The sequence below is a fragment of the Oncorhynchus keta genome, chromosome 29 (genome assembly GCF_023373465.1).
Source record: "Oncorhynchus keta strain PuntledgeMale-10-30-2019 chromosome 29, Oket_V2, whole genome shotgun sequence".
NCBI classification, from domain to species: domain Eukaryota; kingdom Metazoa; phylum Chordata; class Actinopteri; order Salmoniformes; family Salmonidae; genus Oncorhynchus; species Oncorhynchus keta.
Window position 1 is genome coordinate 27,753,585 of NC_068449.1, and position 25,287 is coordinate 27,778,871.

General features: G+C 42.0%; 2 protein-coding genes across 3 annotated transcripts; both read right to left on the reverse strand.

Annotated features, from left to right (window-relative positions):
* Window positions 1-4,253: 4,253 nt before the first annotated feature.
* LOC118362660 (gap junction delta-2 protein-like) lies at window positions 4,254-9,082 on the reverse strand. The gene is made up of 2 exons (XM_035743180.2): window positions 8,663-9,082; window positions 4,254-8,208 (listed from the first exon to the last, which is right to left on the reverse strand). Exons 1-2 carry the CDS (start codon window positions 8,731-8,733, stop codon window positions 7,362-7,364), a joined length of 918 nt encoding a protein of 305 aa, XP_035599073.1. The 5' UTR covers window positions 8,734-9,082; the 3' UTR covers window positions 4,254-7,361.
* Window positions 9,083-16,704: 7,622 nt separating this feature from the next.
* LOC118362661 (actin, alpha cardiac muscle 1) lies at window positions 16,705-21,016 on the reverse strand. Of its 2 annotated transcripts, XM_035743182.2 has the most exons (7): window positions 20,848-21,015; window positions 19,947-20,089; window positions 19,423-19,747; window positions 19,176-19,337; window positions 18,435-18,626; window positions 17,298-17,479; window positions 16,705-17,043 (listed from the first exon to the last, which is right to left on the reverse strand). In XM_035743182.2, the coding sequence occupies exons 2-7, from the start codon at window positions 20,073-20,075 to the stop codon at window positions 16,900-16,902; spliced, it is 1,134 nt and encodes a 377-aa protein (XP_035599075.1). In that variant the 5' UTR covers window positions 20,076-20,089; window positions 20,848-21,015; the 3' UTR covers window positions 16,705-16,899. The 2 variants fall into 2 exon arrangements, with proteins under 2 accessions (XP_035599075.1, XP_035599076.1); XM_035743183.2 differs by lacking the exon at window positions 18,435-18,626 and having other exon boundaries at window positions 20,848-21,016.
* Between the last annotated feature and the right edge of the window lie 4,271 nt (window positions 21,017-25,287).

A 25,287-nucleotide genomic window follows, 5' to 3' on the forward strand; every position in this document is an offset into this window, starting at 1 on the left:
AACCTCAAATACCTTATTATTATATATCCTGATGCCTAGTCACTTTACCCTGCCTCCAAGTACATATCAACCTCAAATACCTTATTATTATATATCCTGATGCCTAGTCACTTTACCCTGCCTTCATGTACATATCAACCTCAAATACCTTATTATTATATATCCTGATGTCTAGTCACTTTATCCTGCCTCCAAGTACATATCAACCTCAAATACCTTATTATTATATATCCTGATGTCTAATCACTTTATCCTGCCCCCAAGTACATATCTACCTCTAATACCTTATTATTATATATCCTGATGCCTAGTCACTTTACCCTGCCTTCATGTACATATCAACCTCAAATACCTTATTATTATATATCCTGATGTCTAGTCACTTTACCCTGCCTCCAAGTACATATCAACCTCAAATACCTTATTATTATATATCCTGATGCCTAGTCACTTTACCCTGCCTTCAAGTACATATCAACCTCAAATACCTTATTATTATATATCCTGATGTCTAATCACTTTATCCTGCCTCCAAGTACATATCAACCTCAAATACCTTATTATTATATATCCTGATGTCTAATCACTTTATCCTGCCTCCAAGTACATATCAACCTCAAATACCTTATTATTATATATCCTGATGTCTAATCACTTTATCCTGCCTCCAAGTACATATCAACCTCAAATACCTTATTATTATATATCCTGATGTCTAATCACTTTATCCTGCCTCCAAGTACATATCAACCTCAAATACCTTATTATTATATATCCTGATGTCTAATCACTTTATCCTGCCTCCAAGTACATATCAACCTCAAATACCTTATTATTATATATCCTGATGTCTAATCACTTTATCCTGCCTCCAAGTACATATCAACCTCAAATACCTTATTATTATATATCCTGATGTCTAGTCACTTTATCCTGCCTCCAAGTACATATCAACCTCAAATACCTTATTATTATATATCCTGATGTCTAGTCACTTTACCCTGCCTCCAAGTACATATATACCTCAAATACCTTATTATTATCTATCCTGATGCCTAGTCACTTTACCCTGCCTCCAAGTACATATCTACCTCTAATACCTTATTATTATCTATCCTGATGCCTAGTCACTTTACCCTGCCTTCATGTACATATCAACCTAAAATACCTTATTATTATATATCCTGATGCCTAGTCACTTTACCCTGCCTCCAAGTACATATATACCTCAAATACCTTATTATTATCTATCCTGATGCCTAGTCACTTTACCCTGCCTTCATGTACATATCTACCTTAAATATCTCATACCTCTGCACATTACTCTGGTACTGGTATTCCCTGTATACAGCTCCACATTACTCTGGTACTGGTATTCCCTGTATATAGAACCACATTGATATGGTACTGGTACTCCCTGTATATAGCACCACATTGATCTGGTACTGGTACTCCTGTATATAGCACCACATTGATCTGGTACTGGTACTCCCTGAATATAGCTCCACATTGCTCTGGTACTGGTACTCCCTGTATATAGCACCACATTGATATGGTACTGGTACTCCCTGTATATAGCACCACATTGATCTGGTACTGGTACTCCCTGTATATAGCTCCACAATGATATGGTACTGGTACACCCTGTATACAGCCTCACATTGATCTGGTACTGGTACTCCCTGTATATAGCTCCACATTGATCTGGTACTGGTACTCCCTGTATATAGCACTACATTGATCTGGTACTGGTACTACCTGTATATAGCACCACATTGATCTGGTACTGGTACTCCCAGTATATGGCACCACATTGATATGGTACTCCCTGTATATAGCTCCACATTGATCTGGTACTGGTACTCCCTGTATATAGCTCCACGTTGATCTGGTACTGGTATTCCCTGTATACAGACTCACATTGATCTGGTACTGGTACTCCCTGAATATAGCTCCACATTGCTCTGGTACTGGTACTCCCTGTATATAGCACCACATTGATATGGTACTGGTACTCCCTGTATATAGCACCACATTGATCTGGTACTGGTACTCCCTGTATATAGCTCCACATTGATCTGCTACTGGTACACCCTGTATACAGCCTCACATTGATCTGGTACTGGTACACCCTGTGTATAGCTCCACATTGATCTGGTACTGGTACTCCCTGAATATAGCTCCACATTGCTCTGGTACTGGTACTCCCTGTATATAGCACCACATTGATATGGTACTGGTACTCCCTGTATATAGCACCACATTGATCTGGTACTGGTACTCCCTGTATATAGCTCCACAATGATATGGTACTGGTACACCCTGTATTCAGCCTCACATTGATCTGGTACTGGTACTACCTGTATATAGCTCCACATTGATCTGGTACTGGTACTCCCTGTATATAGCACCACATTGATCTGGTACTGGTACTCCCTGTATATAGCACCACATTGATCTGGTACTGGTACTCTCTGTATATAGCACCACATTGATCTGGTACTGGTACTCCCTGTATATAGCTCCACATTGATCTGGTACTGGTACTCCCTGTATATAGCACTACATTGATCTGGTACTGGTACTACCTGTATATAGCACCACATTGATCTGGTACTGGTACTCCCAGTATATGGCACCACATTGATATGGTACTCCCTGTATATAGCTCCACATTGATCTGGTACTGGTACTCCCTGTATATAGCTCCACGTTGATCTGGTACTGGTATTCCCTGTATACAGACTCACATTGATCTGGTACTGGTACTCCCTGTATATAGCACCACATTGATATGGTACTGGTACTCCCTGTATATACCTCCACATTGATCTGGTACTGGTACTCCCTGTATATAGAACAACATTGATATGGTACTGGTACTCCCTGTATATAGCACCACATTGATCTGGTACTGGTACTCCCTGTATATAGCTCCACATTGATCTGGTACTGGTACTCCCTGTATATAGCTCCACATTGATATGGTACTGGTACTCCCAGTATATGGCACCACATTGATATGGTACTCCCTGTATATAGAACCACATTGATCTGGTACTGGTACTCCCTGTATATAGCACTACATTGATCTGGTACTGGTACTACCTGTACTAGCTCCACATTGATCTGGTACTGGTACTCCCTGTATATAGCTCCACATTGATCTGGTACTGGTACTCCCTGTATATAGCACCACATTGATATGGTACTGGTACTCCCTGTATATAGCTCCACATTGATCTGGTACTGGTACTCCCTGTATATAGCCCCATTCTTGTCTATTTTATTTTATTCTATTTTATTATTTTTGAACTCTGCATCATTTGGAAGGACTTGTAAGTAAACATGTCATGGTATAGTCTACACCAGTTGTATTCGGTGCATGTGACAAATTAAATGACATTTGATATATTCCTATCAAAGCCCAGACCAATGAATACAGTATACTGTATCTGTATTGATGTACTGTATGTTAACGAGGCACTTGATGCAATGTCCCTCACTATGGGTGCACAGTGCATCAAATATATCTGACAAATAGTTTTCTCTCATGGGACTCGCTCACCAACCAGAAATAATAGACTGCTGGTATCCCACTTTGTAAACCACCGTCTGTCTCCCAGTGGTCTTGCCAACGGTCTATGACCTGGAACTAAACTGTCATTGGATTAAACCAGGGTCAAGGAGGAATGATTTCTTTAGTATTAGGCTTATTAATGCATAATGCATGAATACATTGGTCAATTATAAGCAACAGTAATTAATGAATTGACTGAAATATAATTCCTTATAATTAAATGTGATGGTCTTGGACCGTCTCCCAAGGTGACCCTCTCACCCTTTCAAATGTGCAAGACATATGCACACACAATATTCATAGAAAGAAACTGTGTTGTATGTATTTGGCTTTCCCACTTGTATAGTATCGAGAAGAATTGACAGCTGTGCTGATGATAAGGCGCAAGAGTGCTTCTGCAGAATTTCAGTTGTGAGCCCGTGTCATACAACGTTGACGTTGTTTAGATCGTCTTCCACATAAAACACCTCTTTGGATGTAGCACATGACTTCATATTTCTAGAGACAGCAAGTAGAGAAAATTAAGACTCAGCATTTGAAAAAGAACCAGCTCGGGTGTTTTTTTCTACATGGCCGTCTTAAAGATGAACTTCTCCTGTAGAGGAAAGAAGGATAACAAGGAGAGTCGGGACATAAGAGAACAAAATGACAGCACACCCTTAGCAAATGTATTCTCCTCTTGGTGAGAAAATGGATTTAATTCACAGTATGTCTTTCAAAGTCATTCCGCTTTACAGTACATATATACGGAACCAGCGCATTAAATAAAAAACGTCAAGGGTTGGAGGCTTGGTTTGGTTTGTTGTTGAGAAAAGGAGTATTGATTTTTTTATGGTAACCAGTGCATTTTGTTTTTATCGGCAAAGCCTTATTAAAGTGTTGAACGGGAAGGATGAAATTACACTGACGCAGTAATGGATGGTAATAAAATGAGCTTGATATTTTATGAGGACAGTGCACTGACCACCTCTCCTCTCTCCCGGACCATAACAGTCTCAGGGAGATGATTCTCTCTAATTCAGAGGTGTTTCTCTAGACAAAGACTGAGAGATTAAGGGCTAAAATGGTCCTCTGAAATTCCCTCCCTGTATATTTAAGCATCTGCAATCAGCTGAAATGTCTGATTTTCCTGAGCATTTGTCCTGGATCCTTGAAATAGCTGCAGTCCTTGCTCAGATGTATCTACTGTTGTCAAGAGCGGGGGCTGAAGCGAGCACAAGATAAAATGGCATAGAACTGGGAGAGTCGCTTACATCTGTCGCTATCTCCAGCTATCTCTCTGGTCAGAAGCCCTCTTCCTTTTTAGCCTGTCTCTCGCGAGCTGAGCACAGAGGAAATAAAGAGCAGCACAGGTACAACGTAATATTAAACCAAGCCTCCCAACGCTCACATGGAAAATGCAACACAGCATGCATAATTGCATTCATACATAACCCAATAATTTGGGCATTTTAGAAGTAGCCTTGAAATTACCAGGATGAATATTGCAGGGAAACCACAAGCACAGCATCAGAGCAAGTGGCTCTTTAGTAAATGTACAGTAAATATACAGTAATATACAGTGAAAATATAGTCTTTGTTTGTAGGATAATAACTGGGAATTCTCAATGAAAGAAAACCCAAGAGATTTACAAGCGTTGAAAACAACTGTGTGGAATTGGACAGGATGGCCTGTACAGTCATTTGGTCAGTAAACATTTTCATAGATAGGGAAGGGAGAGACAAATAGAGAGAGAAATAGAGAGGAGAGAGGCCAAGTAGGTAAACTGCACTTTTCTTGAGTTACAGACAATTTTCATGTCCCTGCTGAGTTTGAGATGGATGTGTCAGTGTGCGCTACTCTTCGATCTCTTTGGGCTTTGCCAAGTCATCCTGGCAGAGGCAGAGTCTTGCATCCTACCATCCCTCAGATCATCCTGGATGGTCAGCCTGGAATCCTCCTCTCTCTCTCTGTTTCTCTCCCCCCTCCCTCTCTCTCTCTCTCTGGAGTGTGGGCGTACAGTTCAGCACTTTCCCTTTTTTCTCTTTCTCTTTTTCTTGGTGACCTTCATGAGGCTCACACGACCTTCCCTTTAGCCAGAGCCGTTCCTTTGCTCACTTCCTTGAAAAGAGGGAAGAAGGGGTGGACAAAAAAAGTCCTCTATCAATGAAGATCAGGTTGTAATCATCCCTGTTCTGTACGGTGTGTCTGTCCAATAGCTTCCTGGTCAAGGTCACAAAGTCAGTAACAGTATAGCAGCCATGTGAACAGTCATGATCAGGTCAGCTACGACTGGGAAGGGACAGGACATGAATGTTAGAATGCATTTCACATTACGGCTGCATCTGGTCAATGTTATGGGACATGCAGTATTGATGTTTGTCATGGAAGCATCATCCCCATTGAAATGCATTACAGCACACCCACATGTTAACAGACACTGACAACATCAAAGGAAGAGCTCATAGGGGTTTTCTCATGGGATGGAACGACATAGGCCTGTGTGTGTGTGGCAAACATTGCCATTTTCACTGAACCAAGCCATGGTTAGACAGGGCAGCTATAGGATCCTTCTAACATTCCAGTTCAGCTTTCAGACAGAAAAGTATTGCACCTCACACGTTTCTGGTGTACATGAATCCCACTTTTATTTTTCGACAGAAAAGGGTGTTTTTTTTCTGGTTCATTTTGGTTACATTGAAAACCATTCTGTGAAAAAACCCTAGCACCTGAGCAGATACTTATTGCCCATTCTTAGTTTGTTAAAAAGGTCAATTTGTGCTATTTGAGTTGAGATCAATTGTGATTGTGGAGAAACATTTTCTTCCAGTATATAAAAAAGACTAGCACTTTATTCATTTCCCAGTCATTTGCCAAATAGAAAGGGAGCTAGAGACAAATGTAATATATCCATTTAAATCACAAGTTCAAGCAAAAAATAGGGCGGCGTTTAGCATAATTCAAGCAGGGAATTAGCTTTCATGATGAACAATATTATATATTTATTTATTTCTATGTATACATATATATATGTCTATGTACAAGTATGGCACTTAATTACACGAAAGCAAGAAAACACTTTTCACAAATGAAAGCAGTGGGCGCTTTGGTGTATAATAAATTAAGGAAGTCACAGACGTTAGCGTTTGCAGCAAATCCACCAGATACTGTTTTGCAAGTCAGCTATATAGCAATGGAATGATTACATACGTTAAAGTCAGTGGTGCGAACACAGGCAACAAAAATATGAATGATGCTAATGTATTTCAACTAGGTCGATCCATAGTCAAAATGTATTTATATATTTAGGCATATGCCTATATAAATCTTGAGAATATTTCCCCTCCAACATATAATCAACCGGTGTATTGTGTCGCTTAAATAGATCGGTGTCAACAATCGGTTGAATTATTATTTTTTAAACACTGTCACGCATCGGGTTAGGTTTGGTTCCCGGGTGTTCACCTCTTAGTGCAATTTTAACATACCCTACTCTCTTCAAGTACAGTAGATCAGCCCACAAAGAGTAAATGCTTGAACACGTCGACATGATCTCTATTTAGCGCTTTACATAGTATAAACGTTACTAAAAAGTTGCACCAGTGCAATGTAATAAATAAATTAACAAACGTGTAATCCACGCTTGCCATTGGAGTCCTTAAAAGATAAACAAATAAAAAATCGGCCCACGCTTTTAAGTCATGAAACGGATGTGGCGTTGGGAGCTGTCATCATCCAGTGCTCATCTTGATTCAATCTTTACACATCGCACATTGTCCCATCGGGTACTCTCTCCATGTGCTACACATAAGCAGAGTCACTGGATTGAGTGCGACCGAAATTAGGCACACTCATTCTAGGCAAGTCCTTATTTCTGATTTCATAAATGGACTTCCGCCTCGCCTGAACTCCTCGCACTGCCGTTTTGATTTTCTTCCACCCCAAATGATTGAGTTCTGCCAGATTGAGCAACACACAAAAGCCACTGACCGCGAACATGAAGACTAGAAACACGGTCTTCTCTGTTGGTCTGGAAACATAACACTCTACATCTTTTATGCAGGGGTAACGATCACACTCGTACACCGACGGGACATTGAATCCGTACAAGAAATATTGACCCACTAAAAACCCTATTTCCAGCGCGTTTCTGAAAACCACTTGAATTATGTAAAATCTCGAGATACCCTCTTGTCGACTCTTTTTAGACTTTCCAGTAGTTCTCATGGCTGAATTGGGGATCTCTTTGACTTCCAAACAGTCGGGTTCGGATTCTTTGGTGGAGTTCTCTGTGTTCTGAAGTACTCCATTCACAATGGTGTTTTTCATCTTTTTGCTGTCGTCTCGTTTCATTGAATCTTGATCCTTATCCAGGGTCAGAAAGACGGTGGAGTACCGTCGCTCCTTCTGTTTCGCCGACTGATGCACCGAGTATGTGATAAAACAAAGACTCGGGGTGCAAACCATTATGATCTGGAAAACCCAAAATCTAATGTGTGAAATTGGGAATGCCTTGTCGTAGCAAGCCTGGTTGCAGCCTGGTTGTAAGGTATTACAAACAAACATGGTTTGCTCGTCATCATATACTGTCTCTCCAACTATTGCTACGATTAGAATCCGGAAGATCACCACCACAGTTAGTAGGATCCTAAAAACAAACAAACAAACAATGTATGAGTATAGAGTCAGTAAATTATGTTAATTCTGTGAAAATGGCTGGAGATTGAGTACAGAGTCTCTAAACAGGCGCGTGTTTGGGAGCTGTCCAGTGCTGAAACAAACGCTCTTTGCTGGGATCAGGCTCTGCTCGCTCTTAGCACGGGTGTTGGTCCGGATGATATGTGTATTATGCTTTTATAATTTATGTCAGTGCGCCATTGTTATATATTTCTGTGTACTCTGAAGTATTTACTCATTGATATTCATATTGTGTTTTGAAATGTTTTGCAAGCGTTTGTTTGGTAAAGTAAGCGTAACAGGCAATAGCGCCCAGTCTCTGCTTCTCATTTAGTGCATGGCACAGCCACCTATCTAGCCCCTACAACAGCCATTAAAACATGCATACCTAGTTATTGCAAATCCAGTTGACATTTTGCTCTTACCTTCCTATCATAGTAGAGTGCTGCTGGACAGCAGCCTCCAGGAGCCTCTCTAGTATGGTCCATTCCCCCATTATTGTTCATCCGGAGGAGGCGAGAGCCAACGGCACGAACCTCTGCCGAATATGTGGAAAATATTTCCCCGGGTTTTTGGTCGTTATCACTCTCCAGAGGCTCCGAGGTTATCTGGCAAATGCATTGATCACAAGCCCGTAGCTGTCCCGCCCTCCTCTCTCCAGCGCTGTGCAATATTGGTCTGTGCTTCTGCCCAAGCGCTGGTATGACGCTGCCACACTTTCTCGTTGTCTTGTGGGGCTGAAGGGCTGATTACTATAAGCCCTCCTATTTTCGATCTTCAGATCAGGTTGATGGGTCGCGCACTGTGTCTGGTTGGAGGGTGGTTGGATTTAATGTCTTGCCAGCATTAATCCGCCTTTAAGTAGTCCCCTCCCTACGTCACGCGCAGACAGGTTGGTGGAGCGCCGCCAAAATACCAGGATTTCTCATTTTCAATATTCGACGAATGGAAGGAACCCAGTGACAGCGCGCAAGATTAATCTGTGATAACACGATTGGTGATAACCTCAATGCACTTTGTGCGTTTCCAGTTTATAACACATCAAAATTACTGAGCCAGATCGAATTGTGTCAGGTTGCGCGCGCTCAGTGTGACAGAGGTAGAGTTGTGAATGTGCCGTGTCCTAAAACCGCAGGTCAAGACATGGCGTCCAGATATTCAGAGCCACTTTTTCGGAGCCACTTTTAAGGCAGATAGGCCTACCTGTTGCTTTTTTTTTACTGTAATCGTGACAGTCTCAGTGCTCCTAGTAACCCAGTGGGCATAAAACGTGATAAAGACGTCTTTTACTGGTTGAAATCTGGTCGGGACTTCTTATAACCAGATCACAACCAGAAATCATTAAAATATGTATTGTTTTGGTTGATATCTGTTTTTTGGTTGAAATTGAACTACTGACCAGTTATCTAAATGCTACTAAATGAATAGACACCAGTCTATATAAACGAATTTGCATAGTGTTTGTGGGTCATGCACACATTGCATATAAGACACAAGAACCATTACGATTATACATTTGGGTAATGCTCTTTTTTCAGCTGGTTTTGCATGATTCAGCTTTGCATACTTGGCAAACAACAGCTGGCAGCACTCACCAAAGCGGGTTATGGTCTGGTTGGCATACTGTACACAGTCAACACTCTGGGCTAGGGCCTATTCTGTTTGAGATTCTGGGGACTCAGCATGAACTTGGACTCGGGGGATTCATATTATCCAGAGCCTTGCAGAATCATATTACTATGGGCTACGACTAATGGTACTCAGTCCGAGTCCTCTTCACTTTTTCCACACAGATTCACTTTTTCAGGATTAGGGCAAGGTTTTTATTCTGCAGGTGATGAAATGCCCATTTTTAAAAACGAAGAATTGTGATATGTCACCTCCAATTCATATAATCTACTAGGTCATTAAAGCTCAAATTGAAATAATGGTTATTTAATGAATGATATATGGTGTGTTCTGTGTGTGTTGGATTCTAATAATACTATTTTGTTGATATTAATTGCACTGTTTATTGTGTTGCACATTTTCTTCTGTTCTACTGAATGCAATTGTAATGTTCTATTATGACTAACTACATTTCTTTTCAGAATTTATCAAATCAAATGTAAGTCTATTTTATTTCAATATCCTACTGCAACCTAATAGGATTTACAACAATTGTTGCACCTGAATTTGACCGTTTTAATGTATTTATTTTATTTTACCCTGAGAAAATGACATTTATATATTTTCCCTTAAAGCTTTAAAGTAATTAACATAGTGCCTGCAGTCATTTTATACACATTTCAGTAGCTAAATAAGGAGGTAGGCATAACAGTTCCAGCTAAAACTTGGATTGGAATCTGTGCCTCAAACAGCAATAGATCTCTGCGTGCAGGCACTGCTTGCATATGGCACATTGGGACAAAGAGCCCGCTAGGCTACACAACAACAGTGCTGGAGAACAACAAAAAAGATTTGACTGCTACGTGGTAGTCCCTGTTCTCCTGCATTCATGTTTTAGTTTTGTAAGTAAAGCAGTGGTTTGTTGGGGAGAAGAATGTCAAGGAAGTTTTTGGTAGCTAGCTAGCTGGCTAATGTTAATGTTAGCACTCTGGCTAATCTTCTATTGTCATGGTAAGTTTACATTTTTACCTGTTGTAGCTAGCAAAAGTTTTGACATTTTGATATCAGTTTAGTTCATGACAGTACATGTGTGTATGTCTGTTCTCTCTGTCTCGCTCTGCGTGTGTGTGAGAGAGACATTATGAGCTAGACTAATTCTTGAAACTTGTACCCCCAATATGGATATGAAGTTTTTCTCCATTCATCAGGGATCCTTGTATTGTGTGTATCTGAGATTTGACCATATGATACATTTAGCCTATCCCTGCTCTCCCTCACCCATTTTAACTTTACAACTCTCAACTGCCTTTTTCAATTCTTGATTCTCTTTTTTGCAGGAATCTTCTAGATTGGATGGCAGGATGGAGGAGGGAACAAAGGGAATGTGGCAGGATGGAGGAGGGAACAAAGGGAAGATGGCAGGATGGAGGAGGGAACAAAGGGAAGGTGGCAGGATGGAGGAGGGAACAAAGGGAAGGTGGCAGGATGGAGGAGGGAACAAAGGGAAGGTGGCAGGATGGAGGAGGGAACAAAGGGAAGGTGGCAGGATGGAGGAGGGAACAAAGGGAAGGTGGCAGGATGGAGGAGGGAACAAAGGGAAGATGGCAGGATGGAGGAGGGAACAAAGGGAAGATGGCAGGATGGAGGAGGGAACAAAGGGAAGGTGGCAGGATGGAGGAGGGAACAAAGGGAAGGTGGCAGGATGGAGGAGGGAACAAAGGGAAGATGGCAGGATGGAGGAGGGAACAAAGGGAAGATGGCAGGATGGAGGAGGGAACAAAGGGAAGGTGGCAGGATGGAGGAGGGAACAAAGGGAAGGTGGCAGGATGGAGGAGGGAACAAAGGGAAGGTGGCAGGATGGAGGAGGGAACAAAGGGAAGGTGGCAGGATGGAGGAGGGAACAAAGGGAATGTGGCAGGATGGAGGAGGGAACAAAGGGAAGGTGGCAGGATGGAGGAGGGAACAAAGGGAAGGTGGCAGGATGGAGGAGGGAACAAAGGGAAGGTGGCAGGATGGAGGAGGGAACAAAAAGAAGGTGGCAGGATGGAGGAGGGAACAAAAAGAAGGTGGCAGGATGGAGGAGGGAACAAAAAGAAGGTGGCAGGATGGAGGAGGGAACAAAAGAAGGTGGCAGGATGGAGGAGGGAACAAAAGGAAGGTGGCAGGATGGAGGAGGGAACAAAGGGAAGGTGGCAGGATGGAGGAGGGAACAAAGAGAAGGTGGCAGGATGGAGGAGGGAACAAAAGAAGGTGGCAGGATGGAGGAGGGAACAAAAAGAAGGTGGCAGGATGGAGGAGGGAACAAAAAGAAGGTGGCAGGATGGAGGAGGGAACAAAAAGAAGGTGGCAGGATGGAGGAGGGAACAAAAAGAAGGTGGCAGGATGGAGGAGGGAACAAAAAGAAGGTGGCAGGATGGAGGAGGGAACAAAAAGAAGGTGGCAGGATGGAGGAGGGAACAAAGGGAAGGTGGCAGGATGGAGGAGGGAACAAAGGGAAGGTGGCAGGATGGAGGAGGGAACAAAGGGAAGGTGGCAGGATGGAGGAGGGAACAAAGGGAAGGTGGCAGGATGGAGGAGGGAACAAAAAGAAGGTGGCAGGATGGAGGAGGGAACAAAGGGAAGGTGGCAGGATGGAGGAGGGAACAAAGGGAAGGTGGCAGGATGGAGGAGAGAACAAAGGGAAGGTGGCAGGATGGAGGAGGGAACAAAGGGAAGGTGGCAGGATGGAGGAGGGAACAAAGGGAAGGTGGCAGGATGGAGGAGAGAACAAAGGGAAGGTGGCAGGATGGAGGAGGGAACAAAGGGAAGGTGGCAGGATGGAGGAGGGAACAAAGGGAAGGAGTACATAAGTTATCCAGCTGGCTGACTAAGAAATGTAAATAGCCTGTAAATAGCCTCTCTCTCCGTATGTCTTCCTGACTGCTAGGTTGCCGAGGGGCAACGTAGTCAATGTACTTGCTAGGCTAAGTCTAACTTAGTGAAGACCTTAGGTAATGGTCAATGATGATTTGTCTCGGTCTTTAGAGTACTGGATACATGTAAATGTCCTGATGCATGGCCTCTACAGCAGTGCTTGGCCACCCACTCAGTTATCAGTGACCTATTCTGCCACATCCCAGGGAAAGGAAAGCGCAGAACCACAACTCCACAAATCCATAGTCAAGTTTTATGTGCACATTTTTATTTTTTTCTGTTTCATACTCTGATCTTTAATGTGTTTTGGTTCCTACTAGCCAGCTTTGTAAGAGCTAGGTTTGTACTAGTTATGCTGATGATCATTCGTTTTTTTCTCTGCATCAGGTCTCACTGAAACTGGATTCCCCAAGAGACATGCTATTCAGCTGCCCATAGTGGCTGATCATACAATCTTAGGAAAAAAAGGTGCTATCTAGAATGTAAACCAGTTCATTGTCTGTCCCCATAGGATTACCCTTTGAAGAACCTTTTTTGGTCAAATATAGATCCCTTTTTGATTCCAGGTAAAACTTTTTACAGAGGGTTCTATATGGAACCAAAAATGGTTCTCTTATGGGGACAGCCGAAGAACCACTTTGGAACTCTTTACTAAGACTGTAGTGTAAGTAGATCCAAATAAAATAGCACTGCTTCTAATAATATACAGTAAGTTTGTAAAGCAAATAATATTTTACTTTAACTCACCTTTTTTTTTAGGTTCAAAACCCTTGTGTCCTGGTTCAACAGAAACCTCCCTTGGTGAGTCATGTAAAGTTTCTCCCACTTCTCTCTTGCTCATCCTCCCTGTCACTCAATCAAACTCACACATCTGCTCAGGTTCAACCGATTGAACCCCTTTAGGTTGCAGAGAAGAGGAAGAGATTTGCCATTTCCATTTCTAATGTTTGTTGCAGGAATTACATTTTTTTCTTCTTTTTAATGCCTCTTTACACATAATTACATTTTTGCATGTACCTTTCTTGGGGGAATCCTTGTCCCGAACAATGTCCTAAGGATTATAGAGCGGTGTGTTTATACAGAACTCTTGAATATTATAACATTAGGATTAAGCAAAACTTGACCATTTGAGATTGTTGTCATTATTGTCCTTTGAGCTGTTCTTGCCATAATATGGACGTGGTCTTTTACCAAATAGTGCTATCTTCTGTATAGCACCCCTACCTTCTTGTCACAACACAACTCATTGTCTCAAATGCATTAAGAAGGAAATAAATTATTCAAATTAACTTTAAACAAGGGACAGCTGTTAATTTAAATGCATTCCAGGTGACTACCTCATGAAGCTGGTTGAGAGAATGCCAAGAGTGTGCAAAGCTGTCATCAAGGCAACGGTTGGCTACTTTGAAGAATCTCAAATATAAAATATATTTTGATTTGTTTAACACTTTTTGTGGTCACTACATGATTCCATGTGTTTTATTTCATAGCTTTGATGTCTTCACTATTATTCTACAATGTTGAAAATAGTCCAAATAAAGAAGAACCCTTGAATGAGTAGGTCTGTCCAAACGTTTGACTGGTACTGTGTGCATTGCTCCTTTTTGAAGGCATCTAAGCTATAACTGCCACAATCTTCTTCAACGAGTACCATGGAAAATCATTGAAAATACCTTTAGCCAGCTGAGTTCACAAAGTTTCTTCACGAATGTCCTTTAACAAAAAAAAATAATGTAATCTCATATTTATAAAGTTGTAATTCGCTGATTCTCTTCACTGAGATCTGACCCATCACACCACTCTTATTAATCATTAACAAAATAAAACAATCAGACGTTATATAAACTGTGTCCCGGTCTTTCTATAAATGTAATGTCTGTGGGTGAATTATGATACAGTGACTGTTTGCAGATGTGCAACAATTGTGATGTAGAGATTTATTTTTGTCATTGCTTGATCTATTTTAAATGTAAGAATATTTTGCAGATTTAAACTTGTATTGGTGACTATGGAAACAAATAGAAATATAATGAACCATATTTTCAATATTCAACTTTATCATCTGCAATACATTTTACAGTAGTCAGGTGGTCATTACCAGGTTATGATGAGGTCTTAACTATGACCAGTAGGCTACATAATATAGCACAAAATATAGTGCTCAGAATTATGATCATCTTGTCAGATAGAGGTCACAATTATGACCAACTGGTCGTATGATGTTCAGAAAAATACGTCATATTCTGGTCAGTAAAAAGACGTATGAAAAAAATGTCATTTTTCAACCACTTTGCGACCAGAATAAGACGTCATACTGACGTCTTTTCAACCAGGTTTTCCCCACTGGGATAGCTATTGTTTCCATCACAGGGCAAAGCTAATAGCTTTATGAGGTTGCATGCCTGTGTGTGGGGGTTTAAAAAAGGCATCAAAACAGGCCTGTTTCGCCCTTAGATATGATCAATTCAACTACAGTGCAGGGAGTGTGTACACATGACTTAACATTAGACTATTTTTAGATGCAACCACACAAATATTTGTCAATGATATCTCAGATTATTTCAAAGAAGTGGTAGGCCTAATAATAAATTTAAATTAAGTAGCTTTTATTGTTCTGTATATTCACATAAATATAAAAAAATATAAAATACTAATATTAATCTTATTTCCCCCCAAATGTCATGCATTACAATGCAGGATAGGCTTATGCCCAATAAGTGAATTGTTTAATGAGGCTACTAAAATGCCTCATGAATGCTCTATAAAATATTTAGATTTTGACCCTTGCTGTGGAAGAGAAACGATATTTACACACAGAATGTACCTTCGCAGATTGAATCTATTACCTGATCTAAAGTGCATGGATTAGTGTGAGGGATCCCTCACCAACTTCAAACATCTGCTATCTGAGCAGCTAACCGATCGCTGCAGCTGTACATAGTCTATCGGTAAATAGCCCACCCATTTTTACCTACCTCATCCCCATACTGTTTTTATTTATTTACTTTTCTGCTCTTTTGCACACCAATATCTCTACCTGTACATGACCATCTGATCATTTATCACTCGTGTTAATCTGCAAAATTGTAATTATTCGCCTACCTCCTCATGCCTTTTGCACACAATGTATATAGACTCCCTTTTTTTCTACTGTGTTATTGACTTGTTAATTGTTTACTCCATGTGTAACTCTGTGTTGTCTGTTCACACTGCTATGCTTTATCTTGGCCAGGTCGCAGTTGCAAATGCGAACTTGTTCTCAACTAGCCTACCTGGTTAAATAAAGGTGAAATAAATAAAAAATGTAAAAATCATGGGACCGTTTTTATCCAATGAACAGGCATGTTTAATGGATCATCAGATGCCTTAGCTCTCCCTGCTGTAATCTTTCATAACGTGAAATCTTTTATAACCTTCCAATGAATCATCACATGATGTGATAGGCAAGAAGGCGTGTGTGTGTGTGTGTGTGTGTGTGTGTGTGTGTGTGTGTGTGTGTGTGTGTAAGTAAGAGAGGGGGAGGCAGAGGGGAAGCTCAGCACATGATCTTGAATAATAGAGACATCGGTGGCTTTGAGGTCATCAGGAATGCAAACACTGCATACCAATACACAAGTCACAACGTCCACGAAACACAAGGAAAAAGAACACCAATCCAAGTCCTTCATTTATGCAGTGTCAATTTCTGTCTTTTCTTTGATGCTTTTGATTTACATGTATGCTCCCCACTGGCTCACCTGTACAGAACAAGGTATTTTACAGTGCCATTCCTGACACCTTTGTCATTGAAGAGTCATATAGGCCTATAGGTTTAAGCAATAAGCGATTGTGATAAAGGAACATGCTCTCCCAACATGATTTATAAGTGACCTCTAAAACATATAGGCCATCCTTATAAGGATAACTGAAGTGTATCTAATGCAAGCCATAATGAGACACAAAAAGGTGTGTTGCAAGACCCGGGTCTCGTTTATTTATGAACCTATACATATCCACATATAAATTGCACTTGAGTGTAAACAAACTGGTCAATGAGAACAATACATGAAAGGCTGCCTGGGCCTGAGCCTGGGCTGTAAGTTACGTTGAGCGCAGAGGTAACTGTGGGGCGGAGGAGAAGGTGGATGAGGGGCCATGATGATTAGAAGCACTTCCGGTGCACGATGGAGGGGCCAGCCTCGTCATATTCCTGCTTGCTGATCCACATCTGCTGGAAGGTGGAGAGGGAGGCCAGGATGGATCCGCCGATCCACACAGAATACTTCCTCTCAGGGGGAGCGATGATCTACAAACAAGTGATACTGCCATTGGTTAGTGGCCTAATAGCAAGGTGTTTTATAAAGTGAAAAACATTTTCTGTTCTTATGTGCATAACATCTACACCATTCCCTCAAATGAGCAGGAAAGTAGCTGACTTTGTTACATTTTGGGGTTTCAAAGTTTTGTGCCCCATAGCCCTAAACCGTTTAGGAAATACATTGCAATAGAACATTGAAAATTAAGAACAATCCTAAAACCGCATGCCTAAATCAACATTACCTTAATCTTCATGGTGCTAGGGGCCAAAGCTGTGATCTCCTTCTGCATACGGTCAGCAATTCCAGGGTACATGGTGGTACCACCAGACAGAACGTTGTTGGCATACAGGTCCTTACGGATGTCGATGTCACACTTCATGATGCTGTTGTAGGTAGTTTCGTGAATGCCAGCAGATTCCATACCTGTTTACCAAAGGACAATGATGTTATCAGTCTTGTCCATCGCTGCAATTCCTTTACGGACTTGCGAGAGGCCAAGGTCGAGAGCCATGTGTCCCCCGAAACATGTCCCTGCCAAGCCGCACTCCTTCTTTACACACTGCTTGCTTAACCCGGAAGCCAGCTGCACCAATGTGTCAGAGGAAACACCGTCCAGCTGGCAATCAAAGTCAGCTTGCAGGTGTCAGGTTCGCCACAAGGAGTCACTAGAGCGTCATGGGACAAGGAAATCTCAGCCAGCCAAACCCTCCTCTAACCCAAACGACGCTGGGTCAATTGTGCGCCGCCTCATGGTCCTCCCAGTCATAGCCGGCTGTAACACAGCCTGGGATCGAACCCGGGTCTGTAGTGATGCCTCAATGATGTTATCTTTCCATCTAAGCCAGCCCTCTCTGGAGAAATAGGCTATACTTGTTATGACCCTCAACTGTGAAAATATAGTAGTTGGGCAGTTAACCTCTAGAGAGCGTTGGCTGTGAACAGGTGCTGAAATGGACAGCTCCTCAGCACCAGCTGCAAGCTCTTGTTATGGTAGGTATTTCAACAAGCATTCACACAGCTCATGCTTCACATGCTGGGGTTGTATTTCAAATGAAGCATCAATAAGTTTGTCAGCTAAACCAGCAGACTTTATATTAACACACAGAAAGACCTTTGATTTAAACATAATACAAATATGAATGAAAGCTCAAACTGAATATGGGTTTAGTCAAGCCTATCTGGATATCAGGATAATTCATTGATTCTGCTTTGTGAAAATACCCGCAGGCATATGCTCTGTTACCCTACATCACATAGATGACTTTAACGAAGTCTAAACTAATCCACAGCAGTCGTATGCGTTACTACACAATGATTATCTCAATTTAAGATAACCGTGTGCAATATAACAACGGCTGGGGAGATCAGTAATACGCACCAATGAAGGAGGGCTGGAAGAGAGTCTCGGGACAACGGAACCTCTCGTTACCGATGGTGATGACCTGTCCGTCGGGCAACTCGTAGCTCTTCTCCAGGGATGAGGAGGAGGCAGCGGTGGCCATCTCATTCTCAAAGTCTAGAGCCACGTAGCACAGCTTCTCCTTGATGTCACGAACTATCTCACGCTCAGCTGTTGGGTTTCAAGTGATGCATTTGATTGTTACTGGAAAATATATTTTCATTTTACTTTTATGATTTTGTTTAACAAAAAAAAATGTGCCCCTTTTTCTCCACCTTTTTTGTGGTATCCAACTGGTACGGACTCGGGAGAGGCGAAGGTCGAGAGCCCAACCAAGCCGCACTGCTTCTTGACACAATGCCCACTTAACCCGGAAGCCTGCCGCAACAATGTATCGGAGGAAAACCCATACACCTGGAGACCGTGTCAGCGGGCACAGAGCCCGGTCCGACACAGGAGTCGCTAGTGTGCGATGCGACAAGGACATCCCTGCCGGCCAAATCCTAACCTAAACTGGACGACGCTGGGCCAATTGTGCGCCGCCCCATGGGTCTCCTGGTCGCGTCCGGCTGCGACAGATCCTGGACTCGAACCCAGAATCTCTAGTGGCACAGACCACTGCACCACTTGGGAGGCCCCAATGGCATATCATTTTTTTGCCAAATATCATGCTTTTTGTCATTCCTCATGCGGTTAATATTGCCCATGTCCGGTGCGTACCAGTAGTTACGAAAGAGTAGCCACGCTCGGTCAGGATCTTCATGAGGTAGTCTGTGAGGTCGCGACCGGCCAGATCCAGACGCATGATGGCATGGGGCAGAGCATAACCCTCATAGATGGGCACGTTGTGGGTCACGCCATCACCAGAGTCCAAGACAATACCTGAAAAAGTGTGGTGATACATGTTAGCATTGAACAAGACCTTTCAGGAGGTCATGGCTGAAGACTACTTATCTATCCATCATACCTGTGGTACGTCCAGATGCGTAAAGGGACAGCACCGCCTGGATGGCCACGTACATGGCGGGGACGTTGAAGGTCTCAAACATGATCTGGGTCATCTTCTCTCTGTTGGCTTTGGGGTTGAGGGGAGCCTCTGTCAGCAGAGTGGGGTGCTCCTCAGGTGCCACGCGCAACTCGTTGTAGAAGGTGTGATGCCAGATCTTCTCCATGTCGTCCCAGTTGGTGATGATGCCATGCTCAATGGGGTACTTCAGGGTCAGGATACCCCTCTTGCTCTGGGCCTCGTCACCAACGTAGGAATCTTTCTGACCCATACCGACCATGACGCCCTGAGAAGACGCAAGGATAGGTCTGAATCAATGTGGCGTATGAGTATGATAGCCTATCATATGGCCTTCTGAGTGGAATTTACACATGGCTCTCCAAGGTTCCAACGAGATGTGATTTTACAGACAATTAATAACCTAACCACTTTTTATTGACTATTTATTTGGTTTTCACACAGCAGCTTTAGGTGAAGTACTCTACCTGGTGACGTGGGCGACCCACGATGGATGGGAAGACAGCGCGCGGTGCATCATCTCCGGCGAAGCCAGCCTTTACCAGGCCAGAGCCGTTGTCACACACCAAAGCGGTCGTCTCCTCGTCGTCGCACATGGTGTCAGCTTTGACTGTAACAGGAAAATAATATGGTCATTTTGCACGCGATTTTAAGCTTGGACTATGTGGCACAATCAATGCACCATGCTCCAATCAACTGAGCTATGAATTATGCATATACGGCAACTGAAATGGAAGTGTTAATGCTAGGCTATATATGGGAATTATATTTTAGAACAATGTTTACTGCAGGTTTGTTAGTTGAATCACATCAGTTGAAATAAGGGGTGGATGCAACTATCATATACTGATTTGACATGATTTACTCTTCAGTCAATCCATTTTATAGAGGACCCTAGTTTAGCAAGTATTTGTGGTTGTAATTCCGAATGTTAATGGTTAGTGACTTTTTGTACAAATGCTTCATGCCAACCAATTTTGACTTATTTTGACTTGTTAATGCAGCTCACATTGTGGTAATGTAGTAGCCTACTACTACATCAGAATTTGTTACTTGGCACACCATGTCCCCATCTATTATCCACGGTCTGTATACAATAACCACGTGTCAAACGCGGGACAATAAAAATTGAAGAATAAAAATGTGTGTGGCCCGAAAAACGTAGAATTAGTGTACGGTGAAAAATGTGTATCTTTGACGCAGTTCCAGTGAGCGGATGCCAGTTGGTTAGTTGCGGAAGAGAGCATTCCATTCAGAATCTTTCCAGTCGGGTTAGCATAATTGTAGTCCTCCGAGGTAATTCCAAAACACGTGTAATTTCTCACTCATGACTCAAGAGGAAGAGCTGATGAAACGAGCGCTACTCACCAGATCAGCACCGTGCGCTGGACCTTGAGGGTACAACCAGGGGCAAGGAGCTGTGAGGACGCGCCAGTTTATACTCTGGCAGTGTGCGCTACCTTCTCCTTATTTGGTAGCCCTCGCACCATTGACAAGCGCGTGCCCATTCATGGAATGGTGAGGAGAGGGGAGTCCCGCACGCGGCATCCTTGCCCGACGCCCATGTAGGGAGGAAGATGAGGGCAGCTAGACAATGCGGGTCAGCCGGACAATAAGCTACAGCAGAGGAGGCGAGTGAGATGAGCTATAGGAGGACAGGCTAATTGTAAAGGCTGGAATGGAATTAATCGAACCGTATCAAACATATGGAAACCACATGTTTGACTCTGTTCCAATAATTCCATTCCAGCCATTACAGTGAGCCGGACCTCCTATAGCTCCTCCCACCAGCCTCCACTGGGCTACTCACAACTCTGTTTCCAACAGATGTCAAATACCAGGTTAAAGTACAACGACTGAAATAAACAGCCTGTCCATTAAAGACTGTGAAGTCATTGATTCCTTATTGTTAAAATGACATCTTAGTTGACATCTTGTGGCTGCAAGTTCCCAGAACATTGTTCTATTGATCCTATTCTCTGGGAAATTAAGCAGATTCTAGCATTGATTCATTGATTGGCTGATTGATTATAATGATAACACGTTTGATTCCAGGTGGTACATGGATGGGCTACTAGTTGGATTGCACATCGATTTTACAGAGGCCTATGGAAAATGCCAAGAAGCTTGTTATAGGTTACAGTAGTAACAATTCCCAGACAATAGACATTAAGATGGGATGAAACAGTGGACCAGCATATGAGGAGACCACTTGTGCCACACAGCTGGCGACAGCAGCTGTTTTCCATGATTAAGAATAGAAATTCCAAACCCCACCATTCTGGATTCTCTTTAAGCAGAGGGAGAGGTCGGTCATTGAGGCAGTGTGAAGCAGCAGCACAAAATTGAAGTTGTGAAATAAATGATTCAGTTGAACCTGTTTTCTTTGTATAGGCCTACGTGGCCTGTCTAGTTAATGTCTGTTTCCAAGAAGAAATTGATATTTCAATTGTGGAACTCATACATTTGGGTGATTGGATTTGCATAAATCAATAACCATTGCAATAACCATAATGCATTATTTATTGTTATTGAGTAAATCATTTTCTAAAATAGGCATTTCGATTATTATTGATAGCTGTGATATAATGGCTATATGCCAAACGCATTTGCATAATTCTGTACTCATTCCGTCTGCAATTTCAATCATGTATTTATATTTAATGGTAGCAAATACGCCTTTGAATTGACAATTACCCATCAGAACAGAAGAAATACGTGTTCCTTTCATGACCACCAGTTTGTGTGTGGTGAACTATTATTTCATATTTTGTTGAAAGGACAAGACATTACAGATTTCAGATGACACTGCCTGTGCTCTTGAAACAGAGAAAGAACAAGTTGGTCTAAAATAACACTGGCTGAGAGCATTGGAGGGGTCAACCACAAGGAAGAAACACAAAAGGGCACAACTAGCCATGAATCATATGCTGCTGTCACCCTACCCCAAGCCATAGCCCTCTTGTTGTTACTCTTTGTTTTTACATTACATAATGAATGCTGGCCTCGGCCTGCTTTCCTCATCATTCTGCCCCTGTTTCCAAACATTGTTGTCTTGCTATGAACATATGAACCCCTGTTCAGTTTGGCTAAACTGAATTATTATGCTAAAAAAAAATAATCATTTCTGAGTGGAGAAGGGTATGATAACACACAACATGTCGGGAGGATGGCAGTGCCAGAGTGAGGGGAAGAGACACTTTGGAAGCTGCTCAAATATTCACATACTGAGATTGTCACATTAGCAGTAGTCATTGAGGCTAAATAAACATGACACTATCATATCTCTTGTGCCATCTCCTTAATCACACACCCCTGAAGGAGAAACAATAAAATAAAAAATAGGACTGAAACCACAATCATAGGGGCAAAACTGTGGAGCAAAGGTGAGTCTATTTGATTTCCATTGGGAATTACTACTAATAATGAACAAATGTAAAGGCCCCAATTCACACCCCTGAAGGACAACTTTTGCGTAATGCTTTAAATGTGCTTTCACAATAGATTGAGCAAGATTGGTTTCATAAGATGCAACTCACTGTGTTTCAGTTTTTAACAGTTAATCAAAACTGGTTCAATACATATGCTATGAAAGCATTTTGTCCTTTACCACACAACTCTGAACTGAGAAGCAACTGGATTGTCTTGGACATGTTTTTGCTTCAGGCCTTCTAACCTGGAGAAGGTACTGGGTGCACCATGGTCTTTGGGCTGCTATGAACAACACACATTGGATGATTCCAACACATTTTCACATGTGGAAATGAAATCAATGAACGTGTTTAAAAGCGTAGATAAGCGAAGCACTGAACAGAATAAGTAACTGATGAGCTTTTTTTACCAAGGTAATATTTGCATAAAATGAATAAATAATGTTTTGATGTTATGATCTTGGATAGATAGAACGATAAACAGATCCTCACCCCAAGTGCAGTCCACCAAAACAAGCCTATTTATTAAATATGAAAGAACTGGCATGCCTACAACAGCATCCATATTCATCAAGTAAGAGAAAAGCAGGTTGACAAGGAAAAGCTCATCGGGAAAAAGACCAAGAATGTATTGTATAATTCTGAACTAATTTCCAGACAGCGTGTTCAAAGCTCACAGCTTGTCGTGCTTCATACTTTGTAAACACTCACCATCTTAAATTAAACCTATAGTTTACATACATTAATGCTTACATAATGTATGTTCTGCACATATTATAATGAAGAAATAAGGCCCGAGGAGGTGTGGTGTATGGCTAATATACCATGGCTAAGGGCTATTCTTATGGTGGTGTATCAGACCATGTGGTATGACCATTTAAAAAAAAATCTAATTACTTTGGTAACCAGTTTATAATAGCAATAAGGCACCTCGGGGGCTTGTGGTATATGGCCAATATACCACGGCTAAGGGCTGTAATCAGGCACCCTGTGTTGCGTTGTGACAGCTTTCAGCCAATCAGCATTCAGGGCTCAAACCTCCGGGTATACAGTTGAAGTCGGAAGTTTACATACACTTAGGTTGGAGTCATTAAAACTCTTTTTTCAACCACTCCACAAATAAGTATAAACACCATGAGACCATACAGCCATCATACCGCTCAGGAAGGAGACACATTCTGTCTCCTAGAGATGAACTTAGTTTGGTGGAAAAGCGCAAATCAATCCCAGAACAACAGCAAAGGACCTTGTGAAGATGCTGGAGGAAACAGGTACGGTTCCAATATCCACATAACCTGAAAGGCTGCTCAGCCTTGAAGAAGCCACTGCTCCAAAACCTCCATAAAAAAGCCAGACTACGGTTTGCAACTGCACATGGGGACAAAGATTGTACTTTTTGGAGAAATGTCCTCTTGTCTGATGAAACAAAAATAGAACTGTTTGGTCATAATGACCATCATTATGTTTGGAACAAAAAGAGGGACGCTTGCAAGCCGAAGAACACCATCCCAACGGTGAAGCACGGGGGTGGCAGCATCATGTTGTGGGGGTGCTTTGCTCAATCCTATAGAAAATGTGTGGGCAGAACTGAAAAAGCACGTGCGAGCAAGGAGGCCTACAAACCTGACTCAGTTACACCAGTTCTGTCAGGAGGAATGGGCCAAAATTCACCCAACTTATTGTGGGAAGCTTGTGGAAGGCTACCCTTAACGTTTGACCCAAGTTAAACAATTTAAAGACAATGCTAGCAAATACTAATTGAGTGTATGTAAAGTTCTGAATCCCCTGGGAATGTGATGAAAGAAATAAAAGCTGAAATAAATAATTCTCTAGTATTATTCTGACATTTCACATTCTTATTATAAAGTGGTGATCCTAACTGACCTATTTTTACATGGATTAAATGTCAGGAATTGTGAAAAACTGAGTTTAAATGTATTTGGCTAAGGTGTATGTAAACTTCCGACTTCAACTGTATAATTAAGCAATAAGGCCCGAGGAGGTGTGGTATATGGCTAATATACCACAGCTTAGGGCTATTCTTAACCACGACATAATGCGGAGTGCTTGGCCATATATCACAAACCCCAGAGGTGCCTTACTGCTATTATGAACTGGTTACCAATGTAATTATAGCAGTAAAAATAAATATTTTGTCATACCCATGGTATACGGTCTGATATACCATGGCTGTCAGCCAATCAGCATTCAGGGCTCGAACCAGGACTCAAGCCCTGAATGCTGATTGGCTGACAGCTGTGGTATGCCACAGGTATGACAAAACATGTATTTTTACTGCTTTAATTTAATGCTGTAACTCAAGGGTTTGTGGTATATGGCCAATATACCACAGCTAAGGGCTGTATCCAGGCATTTC